At 50.1% G+C, this 11,351-nt stretch overlaps 1 protein-coding gene across 1 annotated transcript; it reads right to left on the bottom strand.

The window, feature by feature from the left end:
- Positions 1-2,940: 2,940 nt before the first annotated feature.
- Positions 2,941-10,160, bottom strand: LOC140376969 (claudin-6-like). Its single transcript, XM_072462207.1, has 6 exons — positions 10,002-10,160; positions 9,577-9,703; positions 9,084-9,248; positions 4,052-4,133; positions 3,372-3,482; positions 2,941-3,261 (listed from the first exon to the last, which is right to left on the bottom strand). The coding sequence occupies exons 1-6, from the start codon at positions 10,089-10,091 to the stop codon at positions 3,180-3,182; spliced, it is 657 nt and encodes a 218-aa protein (XP_072318308.1). The 5' UTR covers positions 10,092-10,160; the 3' UTR covers positions 2,941-3,179.
- Positions 10,161-11,351: the final 1,191 nt, after the last annotated feature.

Here is an 11,351-nt window from a genome sequence, read left to right as displayed (position 1 = left end):
GAATATTACATATGAGTGGCGCCCCCACATGGACACTACATTACATAGGGTTTATTGCCATTGTCAATGAACAGATATCACAAACATAGGAACTTACGTTGGTGAAATATAAAACAGTTTTCAGTCGTCTTTGGAAGGGGGGCTCTGGGCTTGTAGTTGGTGAGAAGCCGGTACGTCAAAACACGCACGTAGCTCCTCCCAGTCTGTAATGTCCAAACACACACGTAGCTCCTCCCAGTCTGTAATGTCCAATCACGCACGTAGCTCCTCCCAGTCTGTAATGTCCAAACACGCACGTAGCTCCTCCCAGTCTGTAATGTCCAAACACACGTAGCTCCTCCCAGTCTGTAATGTCCAAACACGCTCGTAGCTCCTCCCAGTCTGTAATGTCCAAACACGCTCGTAGCTCCTCCCAGTCTGTGATGTCCAAACACGCTCGTAGCTCCTCCCAGTCTGTAATGTCCAATCACGCACGTAGCTCCTCCCAGTCTGTAATGTCCAAATGCACGCAGCTCCTCCAAGTCTGTGATGTCCAAACACGCTCGCAGCTCCTCCCAGTCTGTAATGTCCAAACACGCACGTAGCTCCTCCCAGTTTGTAATGTCCAATCACGCACGTAGCTCCTCCCAGTCTGTAATGTCCAAACACGCACGTAGCTCCTCCCAGTCTGTAATGTCAAACATGCACGTAGCTCCTTCCAGTCTGTAATGTCCAAACACACGTAGCTCCTCCCAGTCTATAATGTCCAAACGCTCGTAGCTCCTCCTAGTCTGTAATGTCCAAACACACGTAGCTCCTCCCAGTCTGTAATGTCCAAACACACGTAGCTCCTCCCAGTCTGTAATGTCCAAACATGCACGTAGCTCCTCCCAGTCTGTAATGTCCAAACACACGTAGCTCCTCCCAGTCTGTAATGTCCAAACACGCTCGTAGCTCCTCCCAGTCTGTGATGTCCAAACACGCACGTAGCTCCTCCCAGTCTGTAATGTCCAAACACACGTAGCTCCTCCCAGTCTGTAATGTCCAAACACACGTAGCTCCTCCCAGTCTGTAATGTCCAAACGCACGTAGCTCCTCCCAGTCTGTAATATCCAAACACGCTCGTAGATCCTCCCAGTCTGTAATGTCCAAACACGCACGTAGCTCCTCCCAGTCTGTAATGTCCAAACACGCTCGTAGCTCCTCCCAGTCTGTAATGTCCAATCACGCACGTAGCTCCTCCCAGTCTGTAATGTCCAAACACACTCGTAGCTCCTCCCAGTCTGTGATGTCCAAACACGCTCGTAGCTCCTCCCAGTTTTTAATGTCCAATCACGCACGTAGCTCCTCCAAGTCTGTAATGTCCAAACACGCTCGTAACTCCTCCCAGTCTGTAATGTCCAAACACATGTAGCTCCTCCCTGTCTGTAATGTCCAAACACACGTAGCTCCTCCCAGTCTGTAATGTCCAAACACACGTAGCTCCTCCCAGTCTGTAATGTCCAAACACGCACGTAGCTCCTCCCAGTCTGTAATGTCCAATCACACACGTAGCTCCTCCCAGTCTGTAATGTCCAAACACACTCGTAGCTCCTCCCAGTCTGTGATGTCCAAACACGCTCGTAGCTCCTCCCAGTCTGTAATGTCCAAACACACGTAGCTCCTCCCAGTCTGTAATGTCCAAACACGCACGTAGCTCCTCCCAGTCTGTAATGTCCAAACACACGTAGCTCCTCCCAGTCTGTAATGTCCAAACACACGTAGCTCCTCCCAGTCTGTAATGTCCAAACGCACGTAGCTCCTCCCAGTCTGTAATGTCCAAACACGCTCGTAGCTCCTCCCAGTCTGTAATGTCCAAACACACGTAGCTCCTCCCAGTCTGTAATGTCCAAACACGCTCGTAGCTCCTCCCAGTCTGTAATGTCCAAACACGCACGTAGCTCCTCCCAGTCTGTAATGTCAAACATGCACGTAGCTCCTCCCAGTCTGTAATGTCCAAACGCACGTAGCTCCTCCCAGTCTGTAATGTCCAAACACGCACGTAGCTCCTCCCAGTCTGTAATGTCCAAACGCACGTAGCTCCTCCCAGTCCGTAATGTCCAAACACGCATGTAGCTCCTCCCAGTCTGTAATGTCCAAACACACGTAGCTCCTCCCAGTCTGTAATGTCCAAACACGCACGTAACTCCTCCCAGTCTGTAATGTCCAAACACACGTAGCTCCTCCCAGTCTGTAATGTCCAAACACACACGTAGCTCCTCCCAGTTTGTAATGTCCAAACACACGTAGCTCCTCCCAGTCTGTAATGTCCAAACACACGTAGCTCCTCCCAGTTTGTAATGTCCAAACACACGTAGCTCCTCCCAGTCTGTAATGTCCAAACACACGTAGCTCCTCCCAGTCTGTAATGTCCAAACACGCACGTAGCTCCTCCCAGTCTGTAATGTCCAAACACGCACGTAGCTCCTCCCAGTCTGTAATGTCCAAACACGCTCGTAGCTCCTCCCAGTCTGTGATGTCCAAACACGCTCGTAGCTCCTCCCAGTCTGTGATGTCCAAACACACGTAGCTCCTCCCAGTCTGTGATGTCCAAACACACGTAGCTCCTCCCAGTCTGTGATGTCCAAACACACGTAGCTCCTCCCAGTCTGTAATGTCCAAACACACTTGTAGCTCCTCCCAGTCTGTGATGTCCAAACACACGTAGCTCCTCCCAGTCTGTGATGTCCAAACACACGTAGCTCCTCCCAGTCTGTGATGTCCAAACACACGTAGCTCCTCCTCCACTGCCTCATTGGTCCACGTCTTAGAAGTCCTCACTACAGGTTAGGAGCGCTTCAGTCTCTGAAGTTATACCTGATATATAAGATTTATGAGGAAATGAGACGTACACACACAAAAAAGAACATATATATATTTTTTTTTATCATGTATCTTTTTTTATTTAGTTTATAGTGTTTAAACAGCATAAGAGAAAACCTATAATACAAATACAAATTTCACTGGTTCAGGTTCAGTCTCGGTTCAGTCCCGGTTCAGTCCCGGTTCAGTCCCAGTTTAGTCCCGGTTTAGTCCCGGTTTAGTCCCGGTTGAGTCCTGGTTCAGTCCCGGTTCAGACCCGGTTTAGTCCCGGTTGAGTCCTGGTTCAGTCCCGGTTCAGACCCGGTTTAGTCCCGGTTGAGTCCCGGTTGAGTCCTGGTTCAGACGTAGGCCTTGGTGCTGGACTCAGATGGAGCTCTGTAGATGTTCTGAGAGTCTGAGGTGAACTTCACAGAGTAATGACTGAAACACAAACATGAACAGGTCAGAGCAGTAACAGCAGTGGTAATAGTTACAGTGGTAGTAGTAGTATTTATAGTAGTATTTATAATATTAAAAGTATTAATATTCACGGTGGAGCAGAGTGTCGCTGGTTGCGGAGGCTGCAGCAGAGCAGAGACCCTCCGAGCAGAGCCAGACCTGCCCCGGACCAGCCCTGGTACAGAGCCGCGCCCAACTCGAACCTGACGCAGGAAACAACAGAAAGAAACTCAAATCTGACATTTGTGTTTCTGAAGCGGCAGAACAACAACAACAACAACAACAACGACAACAAAGACAACAACAACAGAAACAAACACAAACAAGGAAACTACTCTGGATTATCTTCAGCACTGGCCCAGGTCTACAGGGGCCCAGGTCTACAGGGGCCCATGTCTACAGGGGCCCAAGTCTCCAAGAGCCCAAGTCTCCAGGGGCCCAAGTCTGCAGTGGCCTATGTCTACAGGGGCCCAAGTCTACAGTGGCCCAAGTCTACAGGGGCCCATGTCTACAGGGGCCCAAGTCTACAGGGGCCCAGGTCTCCAGGGGCCCAGGTCTCCAAGGGCCGAAGTCTACAAGGGCCCAAGTCTCCAGGGGCCCAAGTCTCCAAGGGCCCAAGTCTCCAGGGGCCCAAGTCTCCAAGGGCCCAAGTCTCCAAGGGCCCAAGTCTACAAGGGCCCAAGTCTCCAGGGGCCCAAGTCTCCAAGGGCCCAAGTCTTCAAAGGCCCAAGTCTACAGGGGCCCAAGTCTCCAGAACCTGACTCACACTGACCTGACTCCTCCGTAGGCCGGGCTGTAGAAGTCCTGGATGACTCGACTGGCGTAAAGAGACACAGCGGTCAAACTGGACAAACCTGAAAGACAAAATGATTTAGAGTTAGATTAAGTTTCTGAAGCTTGAACCCGTTTACAGGGCTTCACCGACACCGTTTACAGGGCTTCACCGTTTACAGGGCTTCACCGTTTACAGGGCTTCACCGTTTACAGGGCTTCACCGACACCGTTTACAGGGCTTCACCGTTTACAGGGCTTCACCGACACCGTTTACAGGGCTTCACCGACACCGTTTACAGGGCTTCACCGTTTACAGGGCTTCACCGACACCGTTTACAGGGCTTCACCGTTTACAGGGCTTCACCGACACCGTTTACAGGGCTTCACCGTTTACAGGGCTTCACCGACACCGTTTACAGGGCTTCACCGTTTACAGGGCTTCACCGACACCGTTTACAGGGCTTCACCGTTTACAGGGCTTCACCGTTTACAGGGCTTCACCGACACCGTTTACAGGGCTTCACCGACACCGTTTACAGGGCTTCACCGTTTACAGCGCTTCACCGAAACCGTTTACAGGGCTTCACCGCAGGGCCGGCCCAGCCTATAAGCGAACTAAGCAGCCGCGTAGGGCCCCGAGGCGTTAATAGGGCCCCCAATCTGGCAACCCGTCTTATGAGAAGCGCAAGCGCAGCGTGCACCACTAGTGTAGTAGCGCTGCTGGCGCGGCGGCGCACACAGCGGTAACATATAACGCACAAACCGCATTTATTTGTAATGACAATCTGGCAACCGAGACACCAAACCTGCGCTGATTGGGCAACTTCATTGTGCGCGAGCAGAACGAGAGCAAAACATAAACACAACAGAACGTGGTCCCTGCGTGGTCCTCATGTCCAGAGGAATATATCCCCCCGATGCCGAAAAACGAAAGAAGAAACTTCTTGACGATGTAAAGAAACTGCAAACTCAACAACACTTTCCAGGTATTGAACTTCTCTTACAAAGAGACGGTTAATGCTGCTGTTTGAAACAACACGATTCTGTCACATTAGTTCGCTCAGGCTGGAGGCGACGAGAGCTCTGCCCCGCGCACAATAATGTGTCTGAATGAAAGATAATAAGCTTAACATTGACACCAGCCCGTGTCAGCTGCAGGTGAGGCCGGTGAGGGGCGTCTGTGCCCCGGTCACTAAGAGGCGGAGATCCGGTCCGGACGAGCGCCGTCTCGTCCAGAACCTCTGATGTGAGACTTTGGAGTGAACAGTGTGCGGCCCCTGTCCCGGGCCCCTGTCCAGGGCCCCTGTGCAGCCTCAGTCAGAGATGAGCGGTTTGAGTTTGCGTCCCTCTCTCACATCACCATGTGTGAGATCAATCGTGACTCGTGATGTCTGTTTTACTTTGACTTCTTAACGTGCAATAAGAGGAACATAAAGGTGCAGGAGTCCAGTGTGGTGTTCTGATCAGAACAAACATTTATATTGTAATTAACTTTTAATAGAGCAATAAAACATTTCAATTTATTTAAAAAGCATCATTAGACTATTTGTTATAAATTATAATAACTTGATAGTGAAAAATAACCAGACATATTATGATTGCGTCTGTTATAGAATAATACTATATATTTTTATATAAAAGTGGCAAAGCTGCAGAAATGCAGTCTCTTCACTATAGCTAGGTTTGGACCTTCACTTCTAGTTCTGTTCATTCTCTGGGAATAACATGTTTGCACTGTTTTATCAGTGTTAATTGTTAATCAAGCAATACTTATGCCATTTGTTTAATTTAATATAACTTGTTTTGTCACTTTGGCAAGAAGGAACAGTTGGGAGCTGTAAAAGATAAATTAGTAAGGATAACTATTACTTTTACATTTTCAGTTAAAATGAATCAATTTGACCATAATTATTTTTCATAGCCAATATTGTATTGAGTAATTAAGTACACTAATGTATTAATAACTGGCTTTAGTCATTTTCTCCTGGCGCAGTTTCATCACATCATCATTTTATAGCATTACAACCTCAACATTTTACTCTTACTTTAGCCGGCTGGACCACATTAAAATGCAGCAGAAGACCCAAAAAGGTCAGAAAATCTCTGGGGGAGGGCCCCCAGACCCCCCTGTTTATTAATTTAAACTAATGTGCTAATGTGGCTGTCGACCCTTAACGCCCACAAATACGCCCAAAAACATATCTGGAACGTGTGTTATTTGTACAGGGAGTAGAGGTGATGTCAGCGGAATACCAAGTTGCATTGTGGGATTTAAGTTATCAATATTTGAGCTTGTGAGGTGTTGAGAATAAACTAACTGGCAAACGGATGCCCTGGAGTTTTGGTGCTTTGTTTGCGTTGAAGAAAGTTCCCATATGTGAATTGTTTACTGACAATGGCAATAAAACTGATTCTGATGACGTGGTGAGGGGCCCCCAAAAATGTTTTCGCTTAGGGCCCCCTGAAGGCTTGGGCCGGCCCTGCTTCATCGTTTACAGCGCTTCACGACACAGTTTACAGCGCTTCACCGACACCATTTACAGCGCTTCACCGACACCGTTTACAGCGCTTCACCGAAACCGTTTACAGCGCTTCACCGACACCGTTTACAGCGCTTCACCGACACCGTTTACAGGGCTTCACCGACACCGTTTACAGCGCTTCACCGACACCGTTTACAGGGCTTCACCGTTTACAGGGCTTCACCGTTTACAGCGCTTCACGACACAGATTACAGCGCTTCACCGAAACCGTTTACAGGGCTTCACCGACACTGTTTACAGGGCTTCACCGACACAGTTTACAGCGCTTCACCGACACCGTTTACAGGGCTTCACCGACACCAGTTACAGGGCTTCACCGACACCGTTTACAGCGCTTCACCGACACCGTTTACGGCGCTTCACCGACACCGTTTACAGCGCTTCACGACACAGTTTACAGCGCTTCACCGACACCGTTTACAGGGCTTCACCGACACCGTTTACAGCGCTTCACCGACACCGTTTACAGCGCTTCACCGACACCGTTTACAGCGCTTCACCGACACCGTTTACAGCGCTTCACGACACAGTTTACAGGGCTTCACCAAAACCGTTTACAGGGCTTCACCGACACAGTTTACAGCGCTTCACCGACACCGTTTACAAGACTTCACCGTTTACAGGGCTTCACCGTTTACAGCGCTTCACCGACACCGTTTACAAGGCTTCACCTACACCGTTTACAGGGCTTCACCGTTTACAGGGCTTCACCGACACCGTTTACAGGGCTTCACCGTTTACAGGGCTTCACCGACACCATTTACAGCGCTTCACCGACACCGTTTACAGGGCTTCACCGACACCATTTACAGCGCTTCACCGACACCGTTTACAGGGCTTCACCGACACCGTTTACAGCGCTTCACCGACACCGTTTACAGCGCTTCACCGTTTACAGGGCTTCACCGACACCGTTTACAGGGCTTCACCGACACCGTTTACGGCGCTTCACCAACACCGTTTACGGCGCTTCACCGACACCGTTTACAGCGCTTCACGACACAGTTTACAGCGCTTCACCGACACCGTTTACAGGGCTTCACCGACACCGTTTACAGCGCTTCACCGACACCGTTTACAAGGCTTCACCGTTTACAGGGCTTCACCGACACCGTTTACAGGGCTTCACCGACACCGTTTACAGGGCTTCACTGTTTACAGCGCTTCACCGACACCGTTTACAGCGCTTCACCAACACCGTTTACGGCGCTTCACCGACACCGTTTACAGCGCTTCACCGACACCGTTTACAAGGCTTCACCGTTTACAGGGCTTCACCGACACCGTTTACAGGGCTTCACCGACACCGTTTACAGGGCTTCACTGTTTACAGCGCTTCACCGACACCGTTTACAGCGCTTCACCAACACCGTTTACGGCGCTTCACCGACACCGTTTACAGGGCTTCACCGTTTACAGGGCTTCACCGTTTACAGGGCTTCACCGTTTACAGCGCTTCACGACACAGTTTACAGCGCTTCACCAACACCGTTTACAGCGCTTCACCGACACCGTTTACAGGGCTTCACTGACACCGTTTACAGGGCTTCACCGTTTACAGCGCTTCACGACACAGTTTACAGCGCTTCACCGACACCGTTTACAGCGCTTCACCGACACCGTTTACAGCGCTTCACGACACAGTTTACAGGGCTTCACCGAAACCGTTTACAGGGCTTCACCGACACAGTTTACAGCGCTTCACCGACACCGTTTACAAGACTTCACCGTTTACAGGGCTTCACCGTTTACAGCGCTTCACCGACACCGTTTACAAGGCTTCACCGACACCGTTTACAAGGCTTCACCGACACCGTTTACAGGGCTTCACCGTTTACAGGGCTTCACCGACACCATTTACAGCGCTTCACCGACAAAGTTTACAGGGCTTCACCGTTTACAGCGATTCACCGACACCGTTTACAAGGCTTCACCGACACCGTTTACAAGGCTTCACCGACACCGTTTACAGCGCTTCACCGACAAAGTTTACAGGGCTTCACCGTTTACAGCGCTTCACGACACAGTTTACAGGGCTTCATCCACACCGTTTACAGGGCTTCACCGACACCGTTTACAGCGCTTCACCGTTTACAGGGCTTCACCGACACCGTTTACAGCGCTTCACCGTTTACAGGGCTTCACCGACACCATTTACAGCGCTTCACCGACACCGTTTACAGGGCTTCACCGACACCATTTACAGCGCTTCACCGACACCGTTTACAGGGCTTCACCGACACCATTTACAGCGCTTCACCGACAAAGTTTACAGGGTTTCACCGTTTACAGCGCTTCACGACACAGTTTACAGGGCTTCATCCACACCGTTTACAGGGCTTCACCGACACCGTTTACAGCGCTTCACCGTTTACAGGGCTTCACCGACACCGTTTACAGCGCTTCACCGTTTACAGGGCTTCACCGACACCGTTTACAGCGCTTCACCGACACCGTTTACAGCGCTTCACCGACGCCGTTCATTACCTGAGAGGATGTAGAGGACTCCGCCGCTCAGGGTCAGCTGGGCCTTGGTCTGGTCCGAGACTCCACTGAGCCTGGTGCACTTCAGACCCAGAGCTGAGACCAGACCAGAGACCAAGTCCAGGACCAGAGCCAGGATCATGAGGCCCCGACACACCTGCACGTGCACTGGAGAGAGAGGAGAGTCAAACCCGGACTAGAGGAGGACTAAAGGAGGACTAAAGGAGGACTAAAGGAGGACTAAAGGAGGACTAAAGGAGGACTAAACCAGAACTAAACCAGAACTAAACCCAGTCTTGACACAGATTGTAACCAGGACTGAACCTGTTCTACCCTTGGTCCCTGGTCCCTGGTCTCTGGTCTCTGGTCCCTGGTCCCTGGTCTCTGGTCTCTGGTCTCTGGTCTCTGGTCTCTGGTCCTTTGTCCCTGGTCCCTGGTCCCTGGTCCCTGATCCCTGGTCCCTGGTCCCTGGTCCTTGATGGCCCCTGGTCCTTACCCGGCAGTCCCAGGACGGTCTTGAACCTGGAGCACTGGGTGGATCCTGTAGAAGCAGCAGCACAGCTCATCCACAATCCCTCAAACGTCCACTGGGAGGCGCTCACAGACTCCATCTGACTCTTCACCTACAGAGAGACACAGGGACAAACTTCAGAACTGTGATTTTTGTCCCTTTTATTTAAGCACGTGAAGCTAGCTGCGACTGCTAACTGTGATATAAAACTATGGAGCTTTGCGTTGTCATAAATATCAATAAACATGAATATTAACTGTACACTTTTAAATAATGGTGTCAATATCAAAGGAGGAGATCAAGAAAACATCTGGTTTGGACAAACTTCAGACTCATTTCATATATTGTGAGAAACAAAATAGAGAATTTTTCCAAAATGGTCAAATTGAGATGAATAAATCTGGTGAAACCTTCCAGTGGTGAGACGAGGTGCAGCTGGAGGTGAGTCCCCACGAGAGGAGCCCCAGAACCAAGCCCACGAGCTGCAGCACCAGGGCCATGGAGGACCACCACAGAGCTGGAGACACAGAGAGAAGGACTGAAACCAGGTCTAAACCAGGTCTAAACCAGGTCCAAACCAGGTCTAAACCAGGTCTAAACCAGGTCTAAACCAGGTCTAAAACAGGTCTAAAACAGGTCTAAAACAGGGCCATGGAGGACCACCACAGAGCTGGAGACACAGAGAGAAGGACTGAAACCAGGTCTAAACCAGGTCTAAACCAGGTCCAAACCAGGTCTAAACCAGGTCTAAACCAGGTCTAAAACAGGTCTTAAACAGGTCTAAAACAGGTCTAAAACAGGTCTAAAACAGGGCCATGGAGGACCACCACAGAGCTGAAGACACAGAGAGAAGGACTGAAACCAGGTCTAAACCAGGTCCAAACCAGGTCTAAACCAGGTCTAAACCAGGTCTAAACCAGGTCTAAAACAGGTCTAACACAGGTCTAAACAGGGCCATGGAGGACCACCACAGAGCTGGAGACACAGAGAGAAGGACTGAAACCAGGTCTAAACCAGGTCTAAACCAGGTCCAAACCAGGTCTAAACCAGGTCTAAACCAGGTCTAAACCAGGTCTAAAACAGGTCTAAAACAGGTCTAAAACAGGTCTAAAACAGGGCCATGGAGGACCACCACAGAGCTGGAGACACAGAGAGAAGGACTGAAACCAGGTCTAAACCAGGTCTAAACCAGGTCCAAACCAGGTCTAAACCAGGTCTAAACCAGGTCTAAAACAGGTCTTAAACAGGTCTAAAACAGGTCTAAAACAGGTCTAAAACAGGGCCATGGAGGACCACCACAGAGCTGGAGACACAGAGAGAAGGACTGAAACCAGGTCTAAACCAGGTCCAAACCAGGTCTAAACCAGGTCTAAACCAGGTCTAAACCAGGTCTAAAACAGGTCTAACACAGGTCTAAACAGGGCCATGGAGGACCACCACAGAGCTGGAGACACAGAGAGAAGGACTGAAACCAGGTCTAAACCAGGTCTAAACCAGGTCCAAACCAGGTCTAAACCAGGTCTAAACCAGGTCTAAAACAGGTCTAAACCAGGTCCAAACCAGGTCCAAACCAGGTCTAAACCAGGTCTAAACCAGGTCTAAACCAGGTATAAAACAGGTCTAAAACAGGTCTAACACAGGTACAGGGCCATGGAGGACCACCACAGAGCTGGAAACACAGAAGGACTGAAACCAGGTCTAAACCAGGTCCAAACCAGGTCTAAGCCAGGTCCAAACCAGGTCTAAACCAGGTCCAAACC

The sequence above is a fragment of the Eucyclogobius newberryi genome, unplaced genomic scaffold, assembly GCF_026437365.1.
Source record: "Eucyclogobius newberryi isolate DKJ021-1_F unplaced genomic scaffold, fEucNew1.0.hap1 SCAF_10, whole genome shotgun sequence".
NCBI lineage: Eukaryota > Metazoa > Chordata > Actinopteri > Gobiiformes > Gobiidae > Eucyclogobius > Eucyclogobius newberryi.
The sequence above is the reverse complement of the archived record's forward strand: the minus strand, read 5'-3'. Positions and strand labels throughout refer to the sequence as shown.

Coding starts and splice junctions, on each gene's coding strand:
- LOC140376969 (XM_072462207.1), bottom strand. CDS start 10,091: ATGGCCCTGGTGCTGCAGCTCGTGGGCTTGGTTCTGGGGCTCCTCTCG. Junction 9,249..9,576: donor GACCGTCCTGGGACTGCCGG/GTAAGGACCAGG, acceptor CTCTCTCTCCAG/TGCACGTGCAGGTGTGTCGG. Junction 4,134..9,083: donor AGTCCTCTACATCCTCTCAG/GTAATGAACGGC, acceptor TTTGTCTTTCAG/GTTTGTCCAGTTTGACCGCT.